This window comes from Nothobranchius furzeri, chromosome 16 (genome assembly GCF_043380555.1).
Source record: "Nothobranchius furzeri strain GRZ-AD chromosome 16, NfurGRZ-RIMD1, whole genome shotgun sequence".
Classification (NCBI taxonomy): Eukaryota; Metazoa; Chordata; class Actinopteri; order Cyprinodontiformes; family Nothobranchiidae; genus Nothobranchius; species Nothobranchius furzeri.
In genome coordinates, this window is record NC_091756.1 from 62,904,423 (window position 1) to 62,917,158 (window position 12,736).

The 12,736-nt window shown below is 45.0% G+C and overlaps 1 protein-coding gene across 6 annotated transcripts in view; it reads right to left on the reverse strand.

The window, feature by feature from the left end:
- LOC107396052 (cyclin-dependent kinase-like 5) overlaps nt 1–12,736 on the reverse strand; it is a 92,338-nt gene that overhangs the window by 18,497 nt on the left and 61,105 nt on the right. For all 6 annotated transcript variants that reach the window (XM_054734715.2, XM_015975567.3, XM_015975565.3 and 3 more), the window contains 9 exons: nt 10,443–10,488; nt 10,196–10,332; nt 9,970–10,090; nt 9,238–9,297; nt 6,072–6,162; nt 5,796–5,985; nt 2,975–3,055; nt 2,002–2,168; nt 127–1,171 (listed from right to left, as the gene is read on the reverse strand). In XM_054734715.2, coding sequence (XP_054590690.2) covers nt 127–1,171; nt 2,002–2,168; nt 2,975–3,055; nt 5,796–5,985; nt 6,072–6,162; nt 9,238–9,297; nt 9,970–10,090; nt 10,196–10,332; nt 10,443–10,488 — 1,938 coding nt within the window. The remainder of the gene's footprint in view (nt 1–126; nt 1,172–2,001; nt 2,169–2,974; nt 3,056–5,795; nt 5,986–6,071; nt 6,163–9,237; nt 9,298–9,969; nt 10,091–10,195; nt 10,333–10,442; nt 10,489–12,736) is intronic.

A 12,736-nucleotide genomic window follows, 5' to 3' on the forward strand; every position in this document is an offset into this window, starting at 1 on the left:
CTGGATGAACTGAGACCGAGGCAGAGTTATCCAACACAACCTGGTGTAGGCATTTGATATGATTAGATTCTGTGGGCGCAGGATTCCCTTAGTGATGGAGAGGTTTGGTGTGGGCTGATCACTGACCCTGCTCATGTCATCCTCCCGGGAGGAGCTCCCAGAGAGGCGTGGCAGTGTGCGGTGCTGCAGCTGAGGGGACAGGAGCTGAAGGCTGCTGGCTCTGGTGGGTAAACCCTGCCCGACCGACAGGCCCTCCTCTGCCCCATGCGTTCTCTGGTGATCCCTCCTGACGTACATCGAGTGGCGGTGCGGCCGCTGCTGGGAGGAAAATGGACTTGTGTAGCCCTGACCGTAAGCCAGAGGGTCATGTGGGGCAGACAGAGAATGAGCATGGCTCCTTTCCATGCTACCATCTCCAGGATCCAAGGAATCTGGTGACTTGGCCTCCTCTGAAGTCTTACGGCGCGTAGAGGAGCGTCTGTATGACGAGTCCAGAGTATTGCTCTCTCTGTCAGAACGCATGTTTCCTCGACCAGTCGTGCCGGGTCCCAGTCTTTCCACCCTGCGGGATGCTGGGCTGCTTGGAGCCGTGAGGTCAAGGCAGCTGGAGGGAAAATAGCGAGATGTAGGCTCATCTGCATACAGATGCACATCGTTCAGGTTTCCCACAGACTTGGCGTCGCTAAGTGTGCCGTAGCTCTTAGACAAGTTCAGATAGGCAAACTTAGAGGAGGAGGGTGTGGAGTTGTAGGAGTCCAGGAAGATGCGTCGGCCATGTTTCTCCCCTGACTGAAGCGTGTTGGTCTTCCCTTCAACAAAAGAGTGGCGGTTCTGCTGTGAGCGGAAGTTGGATTTGAGGTACTTAGCTCCAGGACCGTCCAACAACTTGGACCCTAAGTTCATCTCAAAGTCACCCTTGCTCTTGGTGTCTCCAGCACTGAGCAGTTGAGGCAGGTTGCTGCTGGCTAGGTCCATACTGTAAGCCGTAGAGTGGTTAAAGATCTGCGGCTGGTAGTTCTTGTGATGCAGGGTGGGGCTGAGGTTCATGGCTGCAGACATGTTGCCATTAAGGAAGTTGTCATTGCCGGGGTGGACGTCGTCGTGTCGGGGTAAGCTAGAACCCTCTCTGCTGCTGGAGCGGTGGCCTCCTGAGCTCTTTCCTCCATGACTCCTGGTCAAAAACAGAGAAAGGACTCACGTTAGAGTTTTGTGCTTCAAAGCTTCAGAGTTGTGCGGTAAACCCAAGAATTGTTGTCAGCTGATAAACTAGTTGGTTAAAACTTTCTAGACAAAGTTCCACCTCTGCATCATAAGGTGTGAAAGTCTGCCTGTTTGAGGACGTAGAAGTCAGATGGATGAAGTGGCAGAAGACAGCAGAGTCTTACTTCCTGATATTTGGACATCTCGCCTCTGATTGGATAACAGCAACATGACTCTAACACTTACTCTGCTTGCTCTGCAACATGGATGTGTTTTGTACAAAAGGCCAGACATGTGATGCTCTCTTCAATCTGCTCCTTCTCATTTCTATGTAACAACAACAACAACAATACTACTACTATTAATATTCATAACAATAATAATAATGTTTAATAATAATCAGCTCTGCAGTCTCTGGCAGCACCAGACCGGGTCTCAAGACGAAACTCCGTGTTTAAACCCCGCTGTAGTCTCATCCTGCTCGACGGCCCGGAGGCCCGGCCCTTGAACAACACTCTGGCTGCAAGAACCGACGGCTTTGACAGCAGGGCTTTGAGAACCATCGAGAACATCAGGTGGCCCCAGCGGATCTCCAACCGTGTGCTAAGAAAACACACACGCCAGCCAAGGGTATCATGCCGGCGCAACACCGCACCCACTGGCTCGGCCAAGTTGTCCGTCTTCCCTTTTAGCATCCGACCGGAGCCATTCTGCAGGTTGACCCAAGGCCCGCCAGCTGGAGACGACCATAAGGTGAACAGCGAGGCAGGGATGAGATAATAGATAGTGCCCTGTGCTTACCTGCTGGGGGTGGTGTTGTCTCCATGGTGAGGCTTCCTTTTGGAGGAGCGTACAGGTGTGGGTGTGGGCGGGCCGGGCCGGTCCACCAGCCGCAGGGTCTGGAAGGTGTGATGGTTCAGGCACTGCTCTGTGAGAAAACGCTCCGTCGGGTTCAGCAACAGCAGGTTCTACAGCACCAACACAGAGAGGGAGCCCATGAGTCCACAAGACATCCAGCCCTCACAAGCGAGCCGAAGCTGTCGTATCTTCGTGAGTCATCACCATTACGAGGAGAGTCAGGCTGCCTCTGCGAGCAAGCGTGTCCCACAGTCACCAAACAAGCCAACAAAGATGTGAAATATCATTTGTGACATTTGATTTGTCTTCTCCCGCTTGAATTAATGTGTTTAATAACCTGTCTCTGTGGGCTTTAATAAAACTGAATCCTGCACTAATGCACTGGAAATAACAGCAGCGACAGGAAAATGGTGCGTGAACTCTGAGTGCAGCTTTGTTTGCCACAACTAAAACGTAAGGTGGACAGAGAACACACCCCTGCAAGCTGCAGAGCGTTGCATTAGAGACGAGTAAAGGTAACGGACGGCAGGTTTTATCTTAGGAAACCGTGTTATTAAGCAGAGGGATGCCTGTCCTCTCTGAAGCCAGCACTGGGGTGACACCAAGTTATCAGTGAATCATTACCTGCTGGGAAAGGCTGTAGTGCACAAACAGAGCACGTTGCTGTCAGCGAGCTCCTGTTTACAGTACAGACAGCAACAACAGCAACCAGCGTGTGAGAAGAGACCCAACATCAGTGAAGACACTTTGCTCAGTCACGACGTAAACGTGATGGTAGGGATGCTCTCAAAAGGAGGTGTGGATGAAAATGTGTGGGGTTTATCCGCTTTTACGGAGTTGTTATGCAGGACTCACCTGAAACTGGTAAAATTAGTCAAAAATTGCAGCATTTCAACATGATTTCATCTAGATTTACCTTCAGCAGATCCAGCAGGCCGCCGCCAATGATCCCCAAGTACCTTCGCTCCAGAGTCTGAGGGTGGCTCACAGCAGGAAACTGTACAATAAGCAGAAAATAGTCCTGTAAGGATTTATTAGTACTTTATAAATAGTAATGAGTTGAGGCGGGTAGTTTAGCATGAAAAAGAAAACCTTGTAAACTAATAATAGAAACAAACATGTTTGCAGTGGCAGTTTGAGCGATGGGCCTCAACACCCAGGTTTGGCGTTTGGGCCCATGATAAATCCAGTCAGTCTGCAGAGTGACCCCTCCCTTCTTCTGCAGGCGGCCCTGAGAAGGTGTCGCTCACTGAGCAGGCAGGGAGGGGTGTCTCCAACGATGTCCCACATTTTGACTGGTCTTCAAAGATTAACACTGCCAGAAAGAACTGAACTACGTGGACCTGGTAGGGTGAATCAGTCAACTATCCGCTGTGGTTAAAGCTAAAAATCTCATCATCCACGCTGTCCTGTCTGACCTTTGAATCAGCAAAGGCTTGCATGCATGCAGTGATCTTCACACATATAAACTACTGTTTCTGCCAGGAAGCCTATCCATTTTCACTCTTGTAATATCTTAACAAATATAACATTTTAGATGATGATCAGACGTTCCTGGCTGTCGGTCTGGTTTTTAGGGTTTTGAACGGACTTGCACCTCCACCGCTGCAGGAGTTTATACAAAAAAAAATGCGTCCAAGAGCACAAACCAGGGGTGACTGTAGTGGTGCAGGACTAAATCCAGCTGTGTTCATCAGAGGAACGCACTCAAGGACTAAAATACCCGATCACATCAGAGACATGATAACTACACGATTTAAAAAAACATTAAAACAGTGGGCAAAAATAAACCAGCCCTGAACCCACATGCATGATCTGTTTTCTTTTCTCTTCTTAATGTTTTTTCTTGTAAATGTAATTGTGTTTGTGGTGTGGTGTGGTGTAACTGTAGTGCATTTGTATGAGGTTTATAGTGCCTGTCTGAGGACTGCAGATGCAAATTAGCAACTAATCAAATTCTGGCGTATTTACATCGACACTGACGTGTTGACCAGAATGCATTGTCCTAATTCAATAAACAAATAAATGAAACGACATGTTCTATGTTCTATGTTGTATGTTGTATGTTGTATGTTGTATGTTGTATGTTCTATGTTCTATGTTGTATGTTGTATGTTCTATGTTCTATGTTCTATGTTCTATGTTGTATGTTGTATGTTCTATGTTCTATGTTGTATGTTGTATGTTGTATGTTGTATGTTCTATGTTCTATGTTCTATGTTGTATGTTGTATGTTCTATGTTCTATGTTCTATGTTGTATGTTGTATGTTCTATGTTCTATGTTGTATGTTGTATGTTATATGTTCTATGTTCTATGTTGTATGTTGTATGTTGTGCACGATCTCTGCTCAAGTCTCTGCCGTTCATGGTTTTTGATTTTTGATCACACTAGCAGCATTCCTCATGAACAGCTGAACTGGTCCAATTCAAACTGTCAGGAAGTAATCCTTGGACATGCATTTACAATTGTTGAACTTTTAGAGTAAAACCCATTCAAGATGGCTACCACAGCTAATGATCTACACCCGGGGTTGGCTACTTATGCAGCACGGCTTAGCTCCAACACACTTAACTGAATGGTTGATTCACTTGTTCACCAAGTTATCAGGCTCTGCAGAAGTCTGATAATCAGCTACTGGTTAAAATCAGGGAAAAAACTAAAACATGCTGGACAGCAGCACTTCAGAGCCAGAATTGCCACCCATGATCTACACCCTGAGTGGTACCAGATCATGCAAGCTTGTGTGATATTTCCAAGATTCGTCTCAGGAAACGAACACGGCTTTTTAAACATTTTTCTGCTCAAGTCAAATAGAAATAATAATTCTTCTCAGACAGGTGAACCCTTAAAGTCTTCAGCATGTATATCGCAGCTAAGTCCCACATTGTCCCAAAAATGTTTGTAAAATTCCCACAGAAGGTGTCACCATGACTCCTTCTCACATCCAGAAGCTGTTCTTTTTACATCACACTCGTCTGAGTGTGAGAGAGAGGGTGCTGGAAGATGTCAGCGTGACGGAGCAACCATCCAACACCCCGTGCTTCTGACTGGACAAGTCCTGATTAAAACACGGATTCAAATAACTAAACGTTTTTACTTGGTGTTCTTTTTTAATCTCGTCTTTATAAGTTAATTTGCCTGTGGGAGAGGAGGCTTACGAGCAAATGTCCACTCATTAGTTACGCGTACAGGCTGCCCACGCACCTAAACCACAATAAGCACTGAACTCTTGTGGAGGGAGGGATCATTTTTCATTCAGGGAGACGTAATAATAGCTGCCACTCAATGTCCAACACACGCGTCTCACCGCAGAGACGTTTTCAGAGCAGAAAAGCTTCATTTTGATTTACGAGCCGAAAGTGAGACGGAATTTTATTTGAAGAAAAAATTCATGTTAAGGTGGGACATCTGCAAACTAATAATGTCAGCCCTGGTTGTAGGCAGCAGAGGTTTGATGTTCCACCAGCCTGCCACAGAAGACTATCACAGCCTTCCTTCACACTGCATAACGGGTCCATGATGCACCATGAGTCACTGGGATCCAATCAGTCACGGCACAGAAAACTTAGCCAGGAGAAAATCAAAAGCTGGGTGCAAATGCAGAGACACAGCAGGAAAGGAAATAAATAAGAGATGAAAAAAGGAGGAGAGAGGAGATTAAGTGGAGGGCGGCGGTAACAAGATGGATGAGAGGCGACTCGCGGGTTAGGAGGGTGAGGGGCGGCCTGACGTTACCCTCAGCCCGTGGAAGCGAGGATTGTTATAGAAGAGCTTCATCTGCTCTGGAGGCAGGGGTCCTAACACTTTCTGGATGGTGAAGAGTTGGTCGATCTCGCTCTCCCCCGGGAACAGAGGCTGCCCGTCGCTCAGCTCTCCTAAGATGCAGCCCACTGACCACATGTCCACCGCTTTGCCGTAAGGAGCCCTGTCACCATGAATTTAAGGGGTTAGGAACGGAGACGAAGCATGACAGTGGCTGACAGAACAAAGCCGGGAAGACAGGAGGCGTACCCGAGCAGGAGCTCTGGAGAGCGGTACCATCGAGTAGCCACATACTCGGTGTAATTGGCATCAGTCCCCTCAGACAGATTACGTGCAAAACCTGGAAAGAGAAGACGGGCAGGACATTTTATTTAATGAGGAGTTTTATGAAACAGGCTGAGAAGTCAAACAGGATTTCAGATGAGCACCTCCCTGAAAGCTCTTTATTCTTTCAACATGTCGTATATGAAGTGAATAATATATAAGTAAAAGCTTCACTGATGGCTAAGCTGAACTAACATTTGAGTTAAAACTATTAATATAAATCGTAATAATCAGAATCCTTAGCACAGCTCCAGACCCCACCACTGCACAGCAGTTCGTGCTAACTCACTCTGTTGAATCTGTACAACACTTTGCATTTCAGTGTTTTACTTTGGATTATATGTGTGTTATAAGCAGTGGCGCCCCCAAGGGGTGGCCATGGCCAACCCTACAGCCAGGAACCCAGTCTTCTTTAATAAGTCACATTATTGTTCACACAAACCATAAATGCGATCAGATGTTTTTATGAACATGAATAAAGGTGCATTTGTTGCATTACTACAGGCTAAACTTTCCCAGAGTTACCTCAAGGTTCAATTATGTGTGCCCCCCCCCCCCCCCCCTCCAAATCTTTTCTGGCCCCACGGCTGCCCCTATGAAAGTTTTCTGGGGGCGCCCCTGATTATAAGTGAAGATATCTTTATTCCATTGTCATTCTGCTGTGTTGTGTGTAGAATGAGAAAAAAATATATTTAATCCCTGTTGGAAAAAGTCTGTAAGACGTGGACAAAGTTATGCATGCTAATTAGAGCCCTGCACTGAAGCCCTAGGCCCTCGGGTCGGCCCGGCCCGACGGCCCGAGGGCCTAGGGCTTCGGGCCAACGACTGTGTAATTACCTCGGACACGGGCCGGGTCGGGCGCCTTTATTTTTAATCGAATTCATAAAAAAAAGAAAGACTTACACGCAGCAGCAGAGCCCTGTGCGGGACTGTTTTCTTCATCTCGCTCCCGCTGAATTTCTGACCATTACCTCCCGCACCTGCAGCGTGCACGTCTACTCCCGCCCGCAACCGCAAAACTCTGAGAAATAGTTACCTCACAATAAAAGAGATGTATTGAGTTTGCGTCCTCAACATGTTATTTTATAGGCTGTCAGCAACCCGCGGCTCTTCCATCCATCTGGTGCGGCTCTCTGTGCTTGTAAAATAATGAATGGATATTTAAATAAAATGCTTTACATTTTACTGCATTAATTTTACATCTGTAAGTCAATTCTATGTAAAGATTGTCTGCGTAAACCTGAACAGGTCCAACCCGGTCTTACTGTGAGACCGGGTTGACGCGTCACGCTTGTGCGTAATCATAGGCGCTTCCTGAGCTGAAGAGGATGTGAGATTCTGGGATTCTCCTCAGACGGCTCCTGGATGTGTCGCCACATTGGAGACAGGAACAAGCGCTATTCAGCCAAAGTTTCATCATCAGGAAGATTTTCTAAGTGACAAGTCTCTCTGAGAGACCGGGTTTGGAAAACACTCGCTTCAGTGGGAGGAATCTTCCCGCATGCGCTCCGGTTCTGCAATGCGCTCCAAACCCCTCTCCACAACTTCAGCTCGCTGTGCACATATGCGCTGAGCAGCTCAGAAGTTCAGATGGGAATCTTGTCTTGAGTGACTTAGCTACATCTGCGATGTGCGTAGAATAAAATGTCAGTTCGTCTGCATGCGTCGGGGTAATTCTTTCTATTCTTTCTCCGTCAAAATAAACGGTCAAATACGGGAACTGTCCGGTCAACACAAGCCCTGCTTTTAACTGTTCTGTTTTCTTGTGAAAATTGTTGGAAAGAGATCAAATTTAACTTGATTACCACCAGAGCCTGTGTGCCGTTATCTCCGTGACGGTAAATGAGGGAAAAACAAATTGATCGGATCCTGCACGTCTTAACACCTCGGTCAGGATTGACGCACTTTGCATTCATTTAGTTGTTTAAAAAAAATTCGGGCTCGGGTCGGGCCAGAGAATCCTGAAAACCTTTTCGGGCCGGGTCATGCTGGGGCTCCACCCAGTGCAGGGCTCTAATGCTTATGCCCTGTGAAAACTTGTCTAACATATTTACACAATAACAAAGAAACGTGGATTTCAGCAGTTTTACAAGATAATTCAAGAAATCTGAAAACTTTGATGACTTTTTCTATTTAAGCTCTGATTCTGTGGTTCCTCCATCTCTTGGCCCTCAGCTGTTTAAACTCATGAAAAGGACAATATTATAATAACAATGACTAATTTAGGATTATAGTGGAAGAAATAAGTTTAATAGCAATTATAGTATAAGTCTGAGAAAAGTCAGAGTAACAGCAACAGTTCGCTCAAAACCCAACAACCCTTTATTTATTAACTTATTTATTAACTTATTTATTAACTTATTATTAACTTATTTATTAACTTATTTATTAACTTATTATTAACTTATTTATTAACTTATTAATTAACTTATTTATTAACTTGCTAAATTAAAAATGACTTAAAATGCTCAGTCTCTAGAATCTTACATTAAACCTACTGACCTAAAGGTAAACAGTAAAAGACACATTTGCGTCTGGACGTAATCAGTGTTAACAAATGAGACTGAGCTCTGACTTGGTCACACGTACTGATGTTTTCTTGTGATTTTAGCCTTTAGCCTTAGGAGAGCAGGAGGTAAATGTACAGAATGTGAAACATTCTCATTAAACCTTTTATAAAATCTGGTTGTTTTTCCTGAGCTCCACATTCCAAACAACACACCCAAAGAGGAAGTCCCAAACACAGCTCTTCCCAGTCTGTTCCCTCCATGCCTCTGGCTGATGCAACGCAAACAGCAGGGCTCCAGTCTCTCACTCCAGAGTGCCTGCATGATGTTGGCGATGCCGTGTTTGCCCTGCTTGTTGTGGAGCCTGAATCAAAGCCTGATTAGACGCTTGTTTCACAACAAGTTTCATTAATTGAGATGAAAGATAATGGGGCAGCAGCAGAGGGGGGTCCACCCAGAGCTTTGCCTCCTGCTCTCACCAACCGCTGGTTCCAGCCAGAAAAAAGTTGAAAGTTACTCTAAAACACACACAGCTCTGGCTATCTGGTAACTTTACAACATGAGGACTTAATGGTGGTTCTCACCAAAGTCACACAGCTTGAGGACGTCATCGGAACTGATGAGAAGATTTTCTGGCTTTATGTCTGAAGAGGAAGAGCACAGATGGGGAGTGAGCTGACATCATCATTACATCAGGTTCTGTCACCACATGTTCTGCTCAGAGGTAAAGAGGCAGGATTCATCGCTGCTGTTTCACCAGAGAAACAATCCAGACTGTAAAGAGATGCTATTCCCATCCACCAAACTGTGTCCTGTGTGTGTCCTGGCGTACTGCAGGCCTTCGGATGCTGATCTGATGCTAGAGTGTGCCTAAGGCACACACGGGCCATCTGCTTCCTTGGTCTTCTGCCACTTTTCAACCAGCCCCCCCCCCATAAATAACGTCATGTTGGGTTACAATTCATCTCAAACTTTTTCAACAGAGAAGAAAAAAACTACAGAGTTGAGAGTTGGTAGAGAAGGTACCTTTACGTTTTAAAGTATCTGTTAAACAATCGTTGAGATTTACTGTTGGAGTTAGAGAGAACACATTTATTCTGTTGCTGTTGAATATTTTTCACAGCACTGTGTGGATTTATAATTTTCCAGTAAAATCTCTGGTGCTGGTTTGCTTCTCAGAGTCTGAGCTCCTGTTGTGGTGCAGTCTCTAGAGAGCTCGTGAGCATCTTTCAGCATGAAGGGCCTCTTCTCTGCCTCACCGTTACTGTATTTATACTATAAATCCATATAAACAACAAGAAGAGTGTGGATATTACCTCTGTGAACAATGTCATGCTTATGGCACCAGTGAATAGCTTTGATTAACTGGAAGATGTAGCTGCGCACTTTGTCCGTTGGCACGCCGGTGGGTAACTCCTCAAGAAGCTCAAGCATGTTCTAAAAAAAGGAAAAGGCACAGTTGAAGAACCCCAGGATGTGTTGAGGTTGGATTGAAGAACTGGAGGACTCTGTGAAGGCCACACCATTATGGTAGAAGCTCACCTTCTCCACATATTCAAAGACAAGATACAGCTTCCCTCTTCTGCGAAAGGCCTCTTTCAGCTCAACAATGTTCTCCTGCTTGAGAGTGCGGAGCATCTTAAGTTCCCGTAACGTTGTTTCTTTAACCTCTTCATTTTCTGCATGAAGGTGAGACCGAGAGGACAAACTGTGAAACCTTCCGTGTAGTGAATATGGCATGTAAAGGCACACAAAAGGGGTGATCTGACAAGAATGAAAACCCTCTTACCTTCGCTGTCCTTGAATTTCTTAATGGCAACAATTTCATTGGTTTCCTGCAAATGAAACACACAAAAACCTTAGAAATCAAGCCTGCTGGCTGCTGTTTCCAGAGGAAATACACGATGACTCATCACATACGGTCGTTTTGCTGCTGCTGTTCAGGGTAGCTCACAGGGTGTGTTTTATGTTTATTAGGTATGTCCCAGTACATTGTCAGGACCCAGGAGAGAGCATGAGATGATTGTGTGATTGGTACTCGAAGTACAGCTAGAGTCTCACTCCTCAGACTCTACTGTTCCCCATTTCAGGGTGGCCTTTTATTGTGGGCAGTATAAGGTACACCTGTGCACTACTCATGATGTCGGATCAGCATCTTGATGTGGCACACCTGTGAGGTGGGATGGATTATCTCAGCAAAGCCCAGGTGCTCACTATCACACATTTAGACTGATTTGTGAACAATGTTTGAGAGAAATGGTGATATTGTGTATCTGGAATGAATTCTAGATTTTTAAGTCCATCTCATGAAAAATCGGAGCAGAAACAAAGGTGTTGCGTTTATATTTTTGTTGCGTGTATATGCAGAAAGAACACAACATGCTTCAGCCACTCTTCATGGACGTGGCTCTTCGTGGATCCTGACTAGGAAAGATCAATGGAGGAATGAAAGAAAATACAGAAAATACTTGAAAAAGTTTACAGTCAACTGGAATATTTTGCACTAACACTCCCTGTCAGCTGTTCAAAGTCATGGCCGACATGTAGGAATTATAATGAAGCACAGAAGGAAATGAAGGACTAATCAGCAGTGAGTCACTGTCTTCTAAAGTCACTTCTTGTTATCCCTTCACAAAGTTCTTCCTGAGAGATGCCCAACCGCCTCTAGCCCCATTCCTCGACATGTCCTACTTAATGCCGGTATTTCTGCCGGTGGCTCAAAGCTGTGCTCCCGTTCAGTCCACCCACCCCTCCAACTCCCCTCCTCAGAAAGCCAAAGGCAGCATTGCACCACTCCAACATGAATCACAGTGAGCACTGAGCCCTGCTTCAGCACGAGGAAATATGAGATGACACACGGCGGGGTCAGAGCTTCATATGCATTAATGTACGCTCCTTATGCAAGAGCGGAGAGATGATGCACAGCAGCGTTCTGACTAAACTCATTTGATGTCAGATCTTCAGGACTGACCTGGAATCATTCTGACGCTGGTCTCATGGACTGTGATTGATTTGAAATAAATAATCACATGTAAGTCCGAGGTGCAATTATAATTCCCAAACAGAACATCACAAACCTCAGGTGGTAGGTCCCTAATATAATGATGATGATGATGAGTGTCACTGACAAACTTGATAACAATTTTACAAATCCATTGAGACAGTAGATTTCTCTTGTGGAAGTAAGTAACATCACTAGTTTTAGCTTCCAAGGCAACTTGAACCAACTGTTACTCAAGGATACTAGCAAAGATGAGCCCTAAAGAAGTACCAGGAAAACGAGACAAATTTGATCTTTTTCACATGTTCAACCTTTTTATTTAGATTTTCTAAATTAAAACCTGATAAATGGGAAATGTGCTGTTAGTTTCCTGCCAGGACATCATGTGTGTTTCTGCAGATATTAGTCCAACAGACCAGCTTCCAGAACATTCTCCTGCAGACATTGAGACTAGACCTCTTAACTTCATTTCATGTGTTTGTATGCATGTTAGCATCTCTGTTTTGACTCTTAGACGGGCTTTAATCTTGTTGTGAACGCATCAACATTTTGGTCTTTATTAAAGCTCCCGTGTTGCAACTGCAGGTGATTTTATTATGGTCCCACTAAAGATGCATTCAGCTAAACAAAAAAGGAAAAAGGGTTTCAGAAGCTCTTCTAGGTTTTCAGCTCAATACATTTAAAAATGTAAACATTTACCAGTTTAAGATAGAGAATCTTTTTACTTCCATTCTTGCTGACTTTGTTATTTTCATACAGCTGTGGCTTACAGACTTCACCAAGAGATGTTTCCAGTTATCGTCTTTCAGCCCGTGTCCCACTAGGTTGAGACTGTTGGTGACACTCACATAAAGCACTTTCATCACTGCTTCTCCCTGTTTTAACTTTACAAACCACCAGTCACACTACGCAGCTGGCGGTTTCAACCCATGCAGAGATCACATGTAACCTCCTTCTTTGCTCCGGTTCACATCATTCATTATAAACAGTTCAAGTTATTTCTGTTTCGAGTGCAAACTGCATGATGCTGTAGTTGCAGAGATAATAGTGTTCACACAAATGTCTCCCATGCTAATCCAGGA